We start from the raw sequence: 18,299 nt of genomic DNA on the forward strand, positions 1-18,299 counted from the left end.
CTAAGACCCCAGCACTAGCAGCCTAAGGTAAAACCCTCTTCCAAAAACAACAGGAATAAAAACTGCACTGTCAATATAGAAGTAGACATCTCATCTATCAGTGTTAACACAGGTACTACTAGGCAGAATTTTTTGTTGTTGTTGTTTTCCATGACAATATTTGTACTCTGGAGAATTATTATGGACCCTGCAGCCACTATTCACTGAATCCAATTCAGCAGCACAACACACAAGTAAACATACATACTTGCCTGTACTGTCCTCTTTCCTGTTGTTTTTTTGTTTCTAGGTTTTGCTTTTTTTTTTGTAAGGGAGGGATGTTTATTTTATATGTACAAGTGTTTGGGCTGTTTATGTGCCTGGTAACACCTGAAGTCAAAAAAGGGTCTCAGATCTCCTGGAACTGAAGTTATAGATGGTGAGCCACTATGTGGTGTTATAAATGGAACCCAGGTCCCCTGTAAGTGCAGTAAGTGCTCTTAACAGCTGAACAATCTCTCCAGTCCCTTGTTTTTGGCTTTTGTGTGTTTTCTAAAGACAAAGTCTCACATATCTAAGGCTGACTTCAAACTTAGGTAGACAAGGATGACTTCTAACTTCTATTCCTCCTGCCTTTTCTTTCCTAGTTTTAGGACTATAAGTGTGCATCACATACTTGGTTTGTGTGTTGTCTAAGATCAAATCCAAGCCTTTATGAATTCTAGACAAGCACTCTACCTCCAGAGGTTCATCCCCAATCCCATTTCTTGGTTTGTTTCTTTGTTTGTTTAGACAATCCAAAATACTATACTCCTAAGCATCTCAGATGAAAATATAACCCATTAATCTAGTCTTAAGCCCTACAAGTGAAAATTGTATCACATTTAAAATTATTACAAGTGGAGGCTAGAAAATCATCAAGCTACATACAAATATAAATTCTGGTGTAAGAAATGATGACACTAGTTGGGTTATTTACCCAGCAGCTACACAGTGGCACTGTTTTTTGTTTGTTTGTTTGTTTGTTTGTCTGATTGTTTTGGTTTGGTTTTTTAAGACAGGGTTTCTCCCCGTGTAGTTTTGGAGCCTGTCCTGGATCTCACTCTGTAGACCAGGCTGGCCTCGAACTCAGAAGAGATTCACCTGGCTCTGCCTCCTGAGTGCTGGGATTAAAGGCGTGCACCACCACCCCCTGGCTCAGTGGCACTGTTTTAACTGAAATAATTTAAAAGCAGGCAGAGGCATGCAGTTCCAGGCCAGACAGGACATCATCTCAGAAAAAAAAAGAAAAAAAAAAAAGAAAATTTCTCTATAAACACACATGCCATGTCAGGTACTGTATACATATCCATCCATACATATATACATGCATGCAAATGGTCTTACACATAAAAGTAAACTTTTTTATTCTAGAAATGAAGATATTATTTACTTTGAAATCCTCTATACTACCTAACTGCATTATTCAAAAATTATGCCTAGTTTATGTTAGGCATCCCAGATAAAGAAACCTAGTATCACACTAACGCTATGCTAATAAAATACACGGCCTCACAGATCACTCACTCAGCCTTTATACAGATTCAGGTAAACTGCCCTCTCAATTTTCTCTAAACTCAAAGATTAGTACAGTTCTCAGAACTCAAAGAAGTTTCTTTGAGCAATGGATGATGGTTCAGGCAGAAACTCACAACTCAACAAAGTGTTAAGGATAAATGTCAACTGGTACTCAGTCAAAACTGGGACCTTTATCAAGAAGAGACAGAAGGGCAGGGAGGACAAGAGGACCAGAGGACCAGAGCAAAATGTCTTCTAGATGGGGCAGGACCACTGCACTGATGAATACACAAGCTAGCCAACACTTCAGTATGGAGAAGCAAGAGGTTCACTAGCCCCCAACTCCTAACCGAGCACATATAGGCAGTTAATGGCTTAGGGGTAAAGGGAGTCAAGTTTTAAGGGTATGGCCCCTAGTAGGTTGACCACACTCCCTGGATGGCTCCCACATCCAGAAACATATAGGCAGCACAAACTGGACTCAATGGGTTAAGTTTTAAAAATAATAAAAATTTAATGATACTTGTATTTAATTCAAATGCTCAGAGGAAGAAGCAGACAGATCTGTGAGTTCCAAGGCCAGCCACAACCACTTAAGACTTTGTCCTTAAAAAGAAAAAAAAGAAAAGAAAAAAGAACATTGGGGAGAGGGACAGAGAGGTAGTAATGGAGCTCGGGAATACTTAGAAGGAGGAATGTGAATACGATCAAAATACATTTTATGAATTTTTAAACAAATAATACATATATACTGGCTTCCAAGACAGGGTTTCTCTGTATAGACCAGGCTGTCCTGGAACTCAGAGACCCTCCTGCCTCTTACTACAAGTGTTGAGATTAAAGGCGTATGCCACTGTGCCCAACAAAATTAATTTTAATAGAAACCTGAAGTTGTTTTAACCTCATGACTTCCTTTAGCTATCAACAATTAATCCAGTTTATAACCATGAGTTTATAAAAAAAAAAAAAAACCTATTGTGCCGGGCGGTGGCGACGCATGCCTTTAATCCCAGCACTCAGGAGGCAGAGGCAGGTAGATCTCTGTGAGTTCAAGGCCAGCTTGGTTTACAGAGCGAGTTCCAAGACAGACACCAAAACTACACAGAGAAACCCTGTCTCACCAAGGGGGGGGGGGGGGGGAGAACACCTGTTTTATAGATAACCCACAAGAAAATGCAAATTTATTATCTGTAATAGTTTGGGTTTTTTTTTCTTTGTTTGTTTTGAGACACAGTTTCACTATAGAGGTCTATCTGCCTCTCCTCCCAAGCACTATATTATAAGTGTGAACCACCATGCCTGGCTTAAAATAGTTTTTATTCTAAGGAAACAAACCACTATACATTTTTTTTTAATATCTAAACATCTTAACCTAAAATATTTCTCAAGACACTACATAGAAGGAAAAAGTATCTCAATTTTATCTGTGAATAACTCAGAAGAGACATTTTCTCATTATTTGGTTGTATATAACTAGAATAACACTCCAATTACATAAAAATTCACATTAGTCAAGAGTTATAACTCAAATAGAACCTCAAAATATGATCCAAATCAGGATAATTTCTAAAATATGTTCTATTGAGAAATTATTTAGGAAAAGCATGCTCATTCATATCCAGACACAAAGTAGCAGAAAACATTTAAGTCAATTTCAATTTTGTATTTTCATATGTTTCAATCATTTCATTCCCTCCAAAATCTAGTTATTTTTCATCTTAAAGTAAATCTCCTAAATCCCATGCACAATAATGAATCCCTTTTTAAGGGGCTAGGGAAATGGCTCCAGCTCTAAAGAGTATCAGCTGCTCTTTCAGGACTGAGGGTTCAATTCCCAGCACCCATATGGCAGCTAATCTTCTGAACTCCAAGGGCACACAGTGCCCTTGTTGCACAGAAATATATGCAGACAAAATACCTTAAAGAAATGTTATTTTTAAAGTGGCTGGAAGAATACAGACCAGCAGTTAAGAGTACTAGCTATTCTGTCAGAGGACCCAGATTCAATTCCCAGCACCCACAGGGTGACTCACAATCATCTGTAGTTCCAGTTCTTGGAGATCTGATACCTACTTCTTGCCTTCACCACCCACAACAGGAACACACAGGGTTCACATACATACATGCAGGCAAAACATTTATATACAGAGCTAACTTTTATATACAGAGCTAACTTTAACAAGAAAAAAAATCTTAAAAATAAAGGACGATACATCCAAGAGATTACAGTGGATCTCAGTGCCACCAAGAATATCTTTTAAAAGGTACCAAATTGCAAAGTCTCCTATTTACCCAAAATTAAAACATTATGAGGACCATATAAGGACCTGAATCATAATCAGAAAAACCTAGATATATGGAAAGGAGCCGTGCAGTGGTGGCACACGCCTTTAATCCCAGCACTTGGGAGGCAGAGGCAGGCGGATCTCTGTGAGTTCAAGGCCAGCCTGATCTACAGAGTGAGTTCCAGGACAGGCACCAAAACTACATGGAGAAACCCTGTCTCAAAAAACCAAAAAAGAAATATGGAAAGGTTAAGGATGAGAGTTCATAGATCAATCAAAGGTTAAGGATGAGAGTTCATAGATCAATCAAAAAGGCTATATGGTCATCTATGTTAAATTTCTGTTATTAGTCAAAATAAAAATTAATACATGTATATTAAAACTACACAAGCAAACCATAATAATACAAATTTGGATTGTATTTATTAAACCATGGAAGTTTTCTAAACTAAAACATCTCATTCTATTTATTGGTACTCAAAAATCATGTTAATAGTGAATTATATGTTCTTTTTTTTTTTTTTCCGGTTTTTCGAGGCAGGGTTTCTCTGTGTAGTTTTGCGCCTTTCCTGGAACTCACTCTGTAGCCCAGGCTGGCCTCGAACTCACAGAGCTCTGCCTCCCAAGTGCTGGGATTAAAGGCGTGCGCCACCACCACCCGGCTATTTAATACTTCTTGAATTCATCTAGAAATGAGAATCTGATACAAAAAAGTAGTCCACAGGAATGGAAAGCTGACATGGCAGTTAAAAGCACTGCTGCTTTTGCAGATGACCCAGGTTCAGTTCCCAGGACTCACATGGTGCTTCACAACTATCTGTAACTCCAGTTCCACAAGACCAGATACCCTCTTCTGACCGCCTCAGTACCAGGCAAACCATACAACCCACATACATGCATGCAAGCAAAACACTCATACATACAAAATAAATCTAAACTTTCACGTTAATGCCACTTTAACACTTTTTTCCCTCAAAAGTTGAGTCTAGTATCAATAGATAAAATTCTCTATTAGCTTTTCTTTAGTAAGATGGTTCTTTGTCTTCATCATTTATATTACTACTCCAACTTTAAAAGGCTTCTGGCTTTTATTGTTTTTAAAGAGGCTAGAAAAATGGCTCAGTCGTTAAGAGCGCCAACTGCTCTTCCAGATGACCCAAAGTTTGACTCCCAGCACCCACCTGGCAGCTCTCAATCCTCTGTTAACTCCAGTTCCAGGGATCCAACACCCTCTTCTGGACTCGACAGGCACCAGGCACACAAGTGGTACAGATTTACATGCAGGAAAAACACCCATACATGTAAAAAAAAAACTTTTTAAGCTACTTTGTTGCTACCTAGCATAAATGGTGTGATTTTATACCCCAAGCAAATGATTTTTTAATGTGTTATGTACACATGTATACAGTGGGCATGCAAGCTAACTGACACTAGAGGTCTTCCTTTTATCAATTCCCATCTTATTTTTAAATGACTGGGTCTTTCAGTGAACCTGAATGGAGTTCACAGGCAAGATGGCTGGCAAATTGGTTAAAAGGATTCTTTGTTCCCATCCACCAGTGCTTAGGTTACACAAGTTTATCACCAAGCCTGTCTTTTACATGAGTGCTGAGGATCTGAACTCATATCTCAAGCTGGCATTAACAGGCACTAGGTCACTGAGTCATCTCCCTAACTCCAAGATGATTTCTAAAGCACTTCTTTCTGCAGCTTCAAAAAGTCCTTCATTTCACCTCAACTGATGAAATTCAACTTTTGATAGCTCAAAGGTTACCAGGCTACCAGAGAATGGCTCCCTGCAGAGCTATATCATATTTCCTCTGAAAGAGAAGTATTCTTGTAAGGAAAAAGTGAGCTATTATTTAAAAAAAAAAAAAAAAACACCTGAATTCCTGAATTCTTTAAAGAAATCAAGAAACATAAGCATACATATTCAATTATACTCATCAGCAGAGATTCACACAATAGAGAACTGCAAAATACACTTATTCTTTCCCTTGAGGTCTGCCTTAAAATGATGGTGAGAATATCAAATCTGAAAAATCAGAAAGATACAGCATACAAAAGTTTGCTTTCAAGCCAGTCATGGTTAAGATTCAGAAGAATCCTGAATACAAGGTTTTCCTTGGCTACACACAAGTTCAAGGCCATCCTTTGGCTACAAATACCCTTTAAAAATAAGGTGGTCTAGCCGGCGGTGGTGGCGCATGCCTTTAATCCTAGCACTTGGGAGGCAGAGGCAGGCGATCTCTGTGAGTTCGAGGCCAGCCTGGTCTACAGAGTAAGTTCCAGGAAAGGCACAAAGCTACACAGAGAAACCCTGTCTCGAAAAAAAGGTGGTTAGTCATGAGGCTGGAGACGGCTTAGAGGTTAAGAAGAGCACTTGCTGCTCTTCTAGGGGACTTGGGTTCAATTCCCAGCACCAACATGGCAGCTCATAGCTGTCTGTGACCCTTTCTGGGGATCTGATTCCCCCATACAGACATACTTGCAGGCAAAACATCTATGTATATAAAATAAACTTTTTTTTTAAAAAAGGTCTATTTTAGCACATTTCAGAATATTGAGTTATGTACACTATGCCACTATGCCAGCAAAACAACCACTTTCTAATTGGATAAGGTCACCTCCTTGAAAGAGAATACAGGTCCAATATTATAAAACCTAGTGAAAGTCTATGGCTGGGGAGGTCACAGGCAAGCCCAAAGAGGCCAGTATCTGCTGATGTTTTGCTAAGCAGACATTTAGTTAACTGTCTTCTAAACATTTATGAGTTTCTTTTTAAATTTTATTTCATTTTTTTGATTATGTTCTGGCCCAAGGAGGCCAGAAGATGGTGCTGGATTAACCGATGCTGGAGTTACAGGAGACGATGAGCCACCCTATGCGGTTACTGGGAACTAAACTGGAGTCCTCCACAAGAATATATATGTTCTTCATTGCTGAGCCAACTCTCCAGACCCCCTCAACATTTGTTTATACCCATAAACTAGTGATGCTCTCAGCCTTGGGCATAGAAACCCTTATTGCAAAGGATAATGCGCAATGTAGACTCATAACTGGTCAAAGTGCTGAGAATAAGGGACTATTGATTGCTTGGCCCTAAATGGGTCAACTATATTATTCCCTCCAAAGCTCAGGGAGCAGCAGAGGTGGCAGTAGAAAGACTGTCAGAGTTGGAAAATGTGAAGTACTATGAAGCATGAACCCTTTGCAATCAAGAGATACACGGGAGCTGAGCTACCATTAGCTCAAGGATTAAAGAGGGCCTTAGGAGGCCCTACCCCTCCCTGAGGAGCACTTCAAAGTTAATAGAGGAAGGGTGAAAGTCATTTTCTTCAGTCGTGTAACCACTACAAAGTAGTCCAGAAAACAGCATCCTCCTCATGCTCATACTAGTTGAGAAGAACAGGGTGTCAGCAAGAGAGGGAAGGTAATTGTTGAGGGGATAAATATGATAATATATTGTACACAAGTATGAAATTTTCAAAATTTTAAAAATGACTGTAAATATCTCAAATTTAAAAAAAAAAAGCAGCAGCAGCATGCCTTTAATCACAGCACTACAGAGGCAGAAGCAGGCAGATCTCTGAGTCCAGAGCTACAGTGAAACCCAGTCTCAAAAATAAATACATATATACATACGCCTCAGATATCTGAAGGACTTCTAATTCAAATATCCTACTTATCCTCTTTAAGAATTTTCAGGAGAAATCAGCCTGAAGATTTCAAATTTGTTTAGATTCCACAAAATGGATAAGCCACTGTAACAAGTAGCAGTCATAGTGAGTTGTCTACAGAAATCATAGGCACGTGGAGAAAAAGGTAGAAGATTTCTGGAAGTCTGAAGCCAGCTTGGCCTACAATTTCAAGTTACAAGTAGGCTAAAGCTACGTAGTGGAAAAGAAATAACACACTCCTTGAGTTTTAACTAACCCCTGGCTCTTAAACTTTTTATAATTTTTAGAAGTAAAAATATAATTACATCATTTCCCCCTTCCCTTCATCCTTGCAACTCCTCCCATGTACATACACTCCCTTGCTCTCTCTCTCTGAAGTTAATGGCCTTTACTTTAATTATCATTGTTGCAGGTGGTGGTGTGTATACACACTATTGGGTTTCTTACTACCCTTCCTGGCTGACCTCAAACATGGTAATCCTTGTGCCTCAGGTACATTCAGGTGTAAGCCACTACATCTTTCTCAATCTTTTTGATTCATATAATTTAATAAAACCAATCTGTTATACAAGCCATTAGTTCTTAACATTTTTAGAATTAGAAAAACCAATTAGGTCTCACCTGATATCCAGTGTTTTTAAATCAAGTACTCCCACTCACAATGAAATCCTTTATGTTGCTATCTAGAAATTTATCATCCTGGTCTCTGATATTTATTCATTTATTTATTGGTTGGTTGGTTGGTTGAGACAGGGTTTCTCAGTGTAGCCCTGGCTGGCCTTGAACTCAGAGAACCCCCTGCTCTGCCTCCTGAGTGTTAGGATTAAAGGCATGCATCACCACCACCTTCCACCTGAATATTTATTTTTTGATTGTTTTATTTAAGTGTATGGATGTCCGGCCTATATGTATGTTTGTATACCACATGCATGCCTGGTGCCACCAGAAGAGGGCATCAGATCCCCAGGAACTAAAGTTACAAATGGTTTTGAGCTGCTCTGTGGGTGCTCAGAGTTGAAACCTGGGACCTCTGGAAGAGCAGCCATTTCTTCAGCCCTCTTTTGTGCATTTCTGATGAAAGGAAAAATATGGTCCAGGTGTGGGAAAAACCTTTGGGAGCTACATCATAAACCTTTTCACATTCCTTTAAACTTAAAGATATAGCCAAAGACATGTTTCAGTAATCAACTAGGAATTCTATACAACCATCTTACAGATCCTGAATCTTAGAATCCACTAATCCCTGCTATAATATTTTCATAGGAAAGTAAAAGGCACATTGACTCATCAGCACTTCAAAAACTGCCTGATATGGCACATAAGAAAAATCTGACATTAGGGATAGAAAATGAAAAGTCTAAAAGAGGGTAGGGACAACTTACCAGTTTAACAGCCTCTTGTGCTGCTTCTTTTGTACAAAAAGTGACAAACGCATAACCTCTGTTGAGACCAGTGAGTGGGTCCATCATTAAACGAAGATCCCATATAGGTCCAGCTTTCTCAAATAATGGAACAAGCTCATCCTCAAATAGATCTCTGGGGATCTTCCCCACAAATATCTGTAAATTAATATGAATTCACAATCATGGCGAATTCTTTAGGAAATTAGATACCTTTTATACAAATGGTACAAGTTTTAAGTTTCTTTACCTCAGTGCCAACAGAAGGCTGCTGACCTGAATAAACGGAATCTGGAGGTGGTCCCCCATACTTCCTCTGTCCGGTTGTCACATCAAGTGTGTAGCCTGTTCTTTCCAAGAGTGCCTTGAAAAGTTCAAATATTATTAATGCTTTATTCATATGATCACATACATAGAATTACAGTTAAGTCAATCCTGTTCAAATCTATCCAATTATTTCAGCAACATTCCTCCATACAAATGTGTATAGTCTGTGCTAGAACTCTTCCTTTTACATATACTTATCAAAATTTCAGGATCCTGTAAATATTAGTTTCTAGTGTCCAATTAATTACTGAGCAATAAAAAGTAAAATCAAACTATCAACACTTTTCAAGATATATCCACTCTGCCTCATTTAAAATGAACACTTCTGGCCGGGCGTGGTGGCGCACGCCTTTAATCCCAGCACTTGGGAGGCAGAGGCAGGCGGATCTCTGTGAGTTCGAGGCCAGCCTGGTCTCCAAAGCGAGTTCCAGGAAAGGCGCAAAGCTACACAGAGAAACTCTGTCTCGAAAAAACAAAAACAAACAAACAAAAACAATAAAATGAACACTTCTGATTATCTCCCAACTCTGGATTTCTTAATAAATTCTTATAACCCACCCCTAGACACACAATGCCATTTATGGGCATTTTGTCACCTCTGAAGATACCACTCCACTCCTCAAACCAAGCCTATACACTTGGAAAAACTTTATTATCTGGTGCAGAAGTGGTGTGCCACACAGCATGGCTCATTCAAAAAAAATAGCCAAAATGACTTTGAATATTTTATGAAACTACAACAATGTAACGTCTAGATTTATTCCTCTCAACTGTTAAAACACAATTAAGAGTTTCTCTTCATCTCTCATTATAGGTAAAAGTAACAAAAGGATGTATGTAATCCATTAATAAGCCATAAAACTCCATTAAGCCACAAAACCCCAAAAGTCCTGTTCTCCATTATATCAACTACAGAACAGTTTTGTAAGTAACAAAAACTGTGTTAATAACTAGCTGGCAATTCAAAATAAAGACATGTTAAAACTTATCAAAATGTTAAATGACTAGAGACTGAGTCACCTCAGTACCCCAAAATTTCATCTTTTCTACTCAAACATGACCTGTCCAAAAAAAAACAACAATTACTGATTTATGAAAACATATCAATTTAAAAAGTATTCATATACTTTTTTAACAAAATTTCTTAAACAGCTAAGAATCTTAAACAGTTCTAAGAATCTTTTTCATTACTCAAATTTTTACTCCTTAAAAGTTTAACACTAGGGGTTAGGGATTTAGCTCAGTGGTAGAGCGCTTGCCTAGCAAGTGCAAGGCCCTGGGTTCAGTCCTCAGCTGGGTGGGAGGGGGGGAGTTTAACACTAAGAATATCAATTAAACCAAATAGGTCATCTTTCCTTTCCCTCATATAAAATCCCTGTGCTACAAAAGGTTTTTTAAATGTAATATTATTCTTATGTCCCAAATAACACTGTCAATCTAGGGAAAAACTACTTTATCACTTCCATCAAACATCCTTATAAAAATGTCATAAATTTAAGTCCCATTCAAGTTCATTCAAACCACCTCTTTCCAGACTTTTAGAAATTTTTCATAAATTCCCCAATCACTGGAATAACTGCAATGGAAACAACTACACCCCCTTTTTAATGGAAATCTAAATTATAGTTCAAACTCAATCCACTCACAGCTAGGTATGTCAAAACTCATGGTTTCTGATAACTACTAACTTCATATTCCAATCTGTCCATGATCTAAGCTTTCTTTTCCAATATGGGTAAAATACCACATTTATGCCCTGTTTAGCAACTGGTTTTCTTACACTATAGCCTTTACCTCAAGAACAGTGGAACAACAGTAAAGAACATCAACTTAAAAACTAACAAACTATACTCAACTATATACATTCAACAAGACAAATATAAAAACATAGCTAAATATGAGGAAATTTAATCTCCTTTATGACCTTAATAATCAACTAACCAGCAACAACAACAAAAAACTTTCACCCCTAACCCAATGTCCTTGCTTACCACACTGAACAGTATTATTGTCGAAAAGTTACTTTTAGAAATAGCTATCCTTGGTAACCCAATTTAAGAGGCAATTATTAAAATTCCAAATTCATCAGGACCCAAGCCTCCCAAGAAAAACAACCATTTGCCCCCAGTTGTGTCAGTAACCTATAAGTATGAATTTAGACTTAACCATAGATCACACAGCATGGAACATTAGTGGCCAGACAAGATAAAAATGAATTGTTTTTGAAAACCAAAATAAAAAACTGGGTAAGTTACTTTTCAAAATTTAGTCATTAGAAGACAATACCTTAGAAATATACTCTGCCACACACAAGGAATATTTACCAAAGCTAGAAAATAACTCTTAAAAAAAATTTAATTAAAAAAAAAAAAAAAAAAAACCTTAAAGCTACAGAATGCTTTTAAAGACATACCTTAATCTTTGCCTCATCTGGTCCTTTACTAGAGTCCGCTACTTTGGTCCCTTGTTTCTCTCTCTGCCTGTAAGTCTTCATGACTCCACATAAAAAGGCACTTTTGTTCTGTAAAGAAATTTTCCATTCATATTAACATTACTATTATGTCTGTGTCTAATTAAATTTAAATGAGCAGATCAAAAGTACTCATTTTTTTATTCTTTTTACACTGACATTAAATTAACATTACCTGAACATGAGAGAGATCACTGTCTTTAAACTGTTGAAGTACTGCCAATGCGCCGTCTTCATTGAACTCTTTTAAAGCTTCGATAGCTCTTTCATCTAAATCACTATGTGCAACTAGCCCTGGAGAAGAGAAAATTTAGTTAGTTATCACCTTTTAAAATTTCCAAATTCTTTCTTCAGGAAGTCCTGTATTGGCCAATACAGGTACACGTGTGACAGTGATTCTACTCCCCTTATCTACATAATGAAGATCATACTTTAGCCATTCTGAACTAAGTAAGTCCTCTCAACCACACAGAAGTCAACGTAATTTTATATCCTGTTTTGTGTCCAAGTAATCCTGAACACTGCAATATTTCTACAGTGAATACATAGGCCTACAAATCCTAAGTCAACCAACAAAACACCAAGCATAACAACTGAACATCTATCTACTCAATGTCAAGTACCACTAGAAAAAGGAACTACCACACCAAGAAAGACAAGAGAACTAGCCTACACTTACCAAGTTATTAAACAAGAATCCTGCTTTAAAAATACCCCAAAAAGTCACATGGGCTGCTCTCAACATTTAGCAGCTGTTGCTACTATCATATACTTATCCATCAGGCCAGACAGCCTTCCCCTAGGGAGGTCTTTCCCCCCACTTCATCCCTCCCTCTACACTTTGGAAAAACTCTAGATCAAACCTAAATTAACCAACTATCAGAACAAGGCAAAGCTCCAGTTCCCACATTTATTGGAAACCACAAAAAGTTGCTATTTTAGCTCAAAGCCAGAAATCCAATAGAAAAATTTCATAATGTAATTTTGCAAGTGTTAGTTCTTACCTGCAACGTAAATTTCATCTAGTTTTTCAGCAACTTTCTGTGGTAAACCAGCATCAAGCAATGTCTGAAAATTTTCTGAATGGATAACTGCAGAAGTAGTATCCATGGGCTCTTCAGTACCATTTCCATTAACATGTTCTGTAGCCATGTTTCCAGAGATCTGTTCAAACGCAATAAGCAAAATTAAACTAGGATCTTCAAAAAGAATAGAGGACAATGACAGTCCCAATCTTTACTTTCTCTACCAGTAACTACAACCAGCCAGCCTGCGCCTCCCTTGAAAGAAACCTCCTTAAAGTCACCATCTCCTGACAAGCCAGATTTGGAGCCCGGGGTACAGAAGGACCGATTCACTACATTCTTCCTGAGCACCACCCCTGACTTCACCTGCTAATAACACTCGCTAGGAAAAACATTACTACCAATGAAGCCCAATCAGCACAGGGACCGGCCCAGCCTGCCACATGCAGCAGTTCCGAAACGGAGAATAAGGTGTGTGTGTGTGTGTGTGTATATGCGTGTGAAGAAAGCAACGCTGGGCTTGTCTCTCTCCAAGGTAAACCAGAAAGTGCGCTTTTCCCGCCTGCCGCTTATAGATCAGTAACAACAGCCAGCGAAGAACAAAGCGCTCACACAAGCCACCTTCCCACCACCCAATTCCTCCACCCTTCACCCCCACACCCCAAAGCCCGCCCCCGACTCCGCACCCGGAGCGGCAGCCTCACCACTGCGGCCGCCAGGAGCCCATTAGAAACACGTGCTCTGCGCCTTCAAATGTCCTACAACTTCCTTCAACGGAAACCCACCGAGCACCGGGCCAAGGCGGTCGTCACCGCCTCCCAACATCAACCCGCAGTCGCGGTCCGAGCCCCCCGCACGGTGCAGCCGCACAATCTCGCCCCTCAACACCGAGGCCGCGGCGGCGCCAGGCCACGGGCTCTCCCCGCCCCCCAGCGCCGCCGTCTCCGCCGTGACACATGGCTCTCCGCCCCGGGCGCTCCCCAATCGCCCGCGACCCCCGGCCTCCCGCACCCCTCGGTGTAGCGGCTGCGGCGCCGAGGCCGACAGCCCGCGCCGGGAGGGCGTTCCGCCGCCGGGCGCACGCCCGCGGGAGCCGAGCACCGCCCAAGCCCGCCGGCCGGCCGCGGGACGGCACCCGCGCCTCTCCGCCCACTCCCGCGCCGCCGGCCACGACAGCACACCAAGTCCGCCGCCGCTCGCGGTCCGCGCGGGCCACGGGGCTGCCGAGGCGCCTCCTCCCGGAGCGCCGCAGACAAAGCCCAGCCGCGGCAGCACATGGAAGAGGAGGAAGTGGCGGCGCGGCCGCGGCCTACTCCCTGGCAGCCCCGGCCAACGTGCTCCTCTCTCCCCCTTGGAATCCATTTTCCAGAAAAGCCGGTTTTCCCCCCCGCGCCGCCCTCCCCCAAGCTCCCTCCACAATGTCATGGAGCTCCCCTCCCGGACCCGGGTGCCGGCGGTCGTTACCTCCCCGCGGGGCTGCGGCCGAGGAATCCTGTCCGACCGGGTCGGGTGGCGGGGAACGCGTGCTCGCTGCTCCCTGTGTCCGGCGCGAGTGGAGCTGTTGTAAAATGGCGGCCGAAGCTCACGCCGCTGGCAGCAAACCCGATCCAGTTCCACTCGCCTCCGAGCGCGCTCCCAGTGCGCGCGCGCGCCCCCGCGTGACCCCCCTTCCCTCCCCTCCCTGGCGCGTCCGCTTCTCTCACTCACTCCCTCAGCCCCTGCCCTCCTCCAGCTCCTCCTTCTCCCCCTGCCACCTCCGCCGGCCACCGGCCGCCCGGTCCTCTCGGCCTTCCTCCTTTCCCTCCCTGCACCTCCTCCACCCAGCGTCCCCACTCCCCGTCCCGCGGCCGCTCAGACACGAGTGGCCGCCCTTCTCCTCCTCGCTGGCACTCTGGCTCACGCCCTCCCTCGCTAGCTCTCCCGGCCCGTCCCCAGTCCCTGCCGAGTCGCTCTTTCTCTCTCCCGCGCTGACGTGACGACGCAGCCGACGCCTCAGGACGCGCGCCCGCGGGCCCCGCCTCCCGCCCCGCCCCTCGCTCCTGGGTGGGGGGGGTGGACGAGACCCCGCCCTTCCGCCGCCGCGGCGGCAGCGGTGAGGGGCCAAGTGAATGAGAGACCCGCCCTCTTGTGCGGACACTCCCTCGTGCTCCGCGGGCGGGGCGGCCTGCTCGGCGTGTCCCACTCGTTCTTTGTCAGGAGACGAGCAGCTCCCCACCCCGCCCTCCCCGCCCCCCACCGCCGGCCGGGGCTCCGAGGGTGCCCGGCACTGGACGCCCCGTTCTGCCGGGGCCGCCGCCGCCGCCGCACCGCGCCCTGGGCGCTCGGGAAGCTGCAGGCGCACGTGTCCCCCGGGGCGGGGCGAGGCGAGGCAGACAATGGGGCTGCGGGGGAGGGGAGCCGCACGGGGCGGGGGAGGGTGAAGAAGGGGGGGGGGATGGCGGAGCTCGGGGCGACCGGGTGGCGGGGCTCGAGTTCGGGAGTCACCCCGGGGAGCCCCGGCTCCCGCCGCTGGACAATGGGGCATCCCGCGGCCCGCCCGGCGCGCGCCCTCCTCCGCTTGCACCGATACCCTGGGCGGAGGGAGGGAGGGGCGCCGCGCCGTGGGTTCGCGAGGAAATCCCAGTGCCTCCCGCCCCGGGGATGACACCGAGGCCAGATTTGGAAGCTTAACCCGCCCGGTGGTGTTGGGTTGTGCAATATTCCGTTTCTGTCCCTGGCCTTTTAAGCAATTGAGTGCTCCTCCTGGCACACTTTGAACAACTTGAAGCCGCACAAAGCTTCGTGATTAGGACAACTGTAAGGAAAATGTCTGTGTTTCTTTTCAAACGTCTTGGCAACTAAATGTTATGTGAAGTGACATTTCCTTTGTAACCGTTTACTAGGTACAAGAAAGACAAGACAAAGGCGTTTGTATCTCAGACGGTATGGATACTAATTTTATCCAGAACAACTGTAATGAAAATAGCATTATCCTTTTTACAAAAAAAAAAAAAGCTTATTTTTAGAAAGCTACTGGTTCCCCCCCGAAATGAGCTTTATGCTTTAACAAGCCAGTAGTCCAAAGAAAGTTAGACACTCTTCAAAGTGCCTACACACATAAAATTGTAGGGGTTTTTTCCGTTGGCAGGTGGACCAAATAGGAAATACTTCTGAAGTACTATTTAACCAAAACCTGTTTAATAAGGCTATCCAGAGCCTAATTTCCTTGCTATCAAACATATTCATGCTATGGAATTTTATTAATTCAACAAGAGATTTTAGTTCATATCCCAAAGGTCTGGATGATGGTATCAATGAAAAAACAACCAAAACGTTAATAGGGGTAATAAAAAAGCCTATGGACTAGACAAGGCGGACAAAGATTGAAACGAGGTTTTATTTAATGAGTCCGGAATACAAGAGCCTGCTTAAAAAGCGCCGCTCCCTAGGCAATGTCAAGAACTCTCAGACTGAAAGCTCTCCATCTCTGACCTAAATTCCTTTCGTGTCTTAGACCTTACTTTTCCTTGCACTTTTTTCAAGATTTAATTATCTGTATGTGTGTGTCAACATGTGAGTATGTGCTTGTGAGTGCAGGTGCCCCCAGAGGTATTGGATCCCACTGGAGCTAGAGTTAGAAGCAAGCAGTCATGAACTCCTGGACTTGGGTGCTAGGAACCAAACTTGGGTCCTCTACGAGGCAGCAGTAACCGCCCTTAACTACTGGCCCATCTCTCCAGCCCGCAAACCTGTTTTGTTTTGTTTTGTTTTGTTTTAAGGCTCTCTGATAATCTCTGATGTTTCAAAAGAGACTGAACACCAGACCCTTCCTTTAATTGTTTCCATAATCCCAGCAGGAGGAGGCTAGATAGCAAGTTCAAGGCCAGCCTGGCACTTTGAGATGCTATCTGAGAAATAAAACAGCAACATCTCCAGAGTCGCCACTGACAAGACAGTTATCCATTAGCATCCAGCATCATGAGCTGGAAAAGGAGTCATGTAGGACACCAGATTCTCTTGCTGACGTTATCAGTCAAATCCTGTCAGTTATCTCCTCCCAGAGTTCCATATCTGCCTTACAACCATCCAAAGCCACCACCCTTTACCATGTATACTAAAAATGGATCATTCTGATTCATCCACTCTTGAAGTTCTGATCCATTCAAGGCTAGCCCATTTGTGTGCACTCTCATCCCCCTGCCCAGCCTAATACTTTTTAAAAGAGCCTGTGAAACATTTGTAGTTCAGTGCTCAATCCTGCTTGATCTCCAATATCCTCCCCCACCCCCACCCCCAAGGGAAAAATTACACTTAGGAGAAAATCCTAGACTGTCTGTGTCTACCCCCTAGCCCCCACCCTGCACCCCTACAGAAGTAGGTAGTTCAGCTGGCCCATGATGACCTTGAATTTCTGATGCTCCTAACTCCACCTCCCAAGTGTTGAGCCTGGCTTCAGGTAAGCCAGGCAAGCACTCTGTCACTTGAGCTATATCCCAAGCCCAAGACCTCAATCCTGAAGTCAACAAGGCCCTCCACTACCTAACACCCTTGTCTCCCCATTTTAGCTACTTAGCCAACCTCAGCTGACTTTTCCTTGATTCTGGCATTTTTAAGGTATCTCAGACTAAAGACTCAGAGAAGTGGCTGGGGTCCTGGGTAGAATTAAATGAAAAACATTCAGCTATGCTCACTTACTGAACAACTCTCCTCCTTGTTTCTTCTCTGTCTCTCTGTTTCTCTCTCTCTCTCTCTCTCTCTCTCTCTCTCTCTCTCTCTCTCTCTCTCTCTCTCTCTCTCTCAGATAGAAGGGTAGACTTCATTATTTTCCCAGAGTGGTCTCAAACTCCTAGGCTCAAGTTGCCCTCATGCCTCAGTCTCCCAAGTAGCAGGGACTACAGCAAATAACCACAATACCCAGCTCATTTGACATCTTTCAAATGAGAGATGAAACAATAATATAATTGTCCTCCTGGCACTCAGACATTCTGGTTCCAGGCTTGATCTGGAAGTAGCATTACTAAAATATGGGGAAATCCCAATAAGCTAAAAGCAGAACAGGGCCAGGCATGGTGGTGCACACCTTTAATCTCAGCACTTGGAGGCAGAGGCAGGTAGGATCTTTATGAATCTGAAGTCAGCCTTGTCTACACAGCAAGTATCAGGGCAGGGAAAGCTAACTATTGAAACAGTTTCAAAAAAACAAAAATTAAAATTTTATTTAAAAAGCTGAACAGATGATGGCTTTTATTTAGTTTTATGGTATTTTTACGTTTATAGCACAGGGTTTCTCTGTGTAGCCCTGGCCGTCCTGGAACTCAAGACTCACCTGCCTCTGCTTCCCCGGTGGAATACTGGGATTAAAGGCATGTGCCACCACCACCTGGCTGGTTTTAGGATATTTTTAAAAAGAGGAAAAATTAAAGGCACATGCCTTTAATCCCAGCACTCGGGAGGCAGAAGCAGGTGGATCTCTGTGAGTTCAAGACTAGCCTGGTCTACAGAGCGAGTTCCAGGACAGCCAGGGCTACACAGAGAAACCCTGTCTCGAAAGAAAAATATGAAATTCTCTGGTCTGAGAAGTCTTATTTCTGTGTGAG

General features: G+C 43.1%; 1 protein-coding gene across 9 annotated transcripts in view; it reads right to left on the reverse strand.

Annotated features, from left to right (window-relative positions):
* Window positions 1-14,551, reverse strand: part of Syncrip (synaptotagmin binding cytoplasmic RNA interacting protein) — a 39,642-nt gene extending 25,091 nt beyond the window's left edge. For 6 of the 9 annotated variants that reach the window (XM_059268341.1, XM_059268343.1, XM_059268340.1 and 3 more), the window contains exons 1-6: window positions 14,188-14,295; window positions 12,703-12,862; window positions 11,874-11,992; window positions 11,642-11,749; window positions 9,152-9,265; window positions 8,884-9,060 (exon numbers count right to left, since the gene is read on the reverse strand). In XM_059268341.1, the coding sequence (XP_059124324.1) occupies window positions 8,884-9,060; window positions 9,152-9,265; window positions 11,642-11,749; window positions 11,874-11,992; window positions 12,703-12,850 (666 nt within the window). In that variant the 5' untranslated portion in view covers window positions 12,851-12,862; window positions 14,188-14,295. Of the gene's footprint in view, window positions 1-8,883; window positions 9,061-9,151; window positions 9,266-11,641; window positions 11,750-11,873; window positions 11,993-12,702; window positions 12,863-13,427; window positions 13,536-14,187 lie in introns of those variants that run through there. The other 3 variants (XM_059268344.1, XM_059268336.1, XM_059268345.1) reach the window with 3 other exon arrangements.
* Window positions 14,552-18,299: the final 3,748 nt, after the last annotated feature.

Source organism: Peromyscus eremicus, chromosome 7 (assembly GCF_949786415.1).
Source record: "Peromyscus eremicus chromosome 7, PerEre_H2_v1, whole genome shotgun sequence".
NCBI lineage: Eukaryota > Metazoa > Chordata > Mammalia > Rodentia > Cricetidae > Peromyscus > Peromyscus eremicus.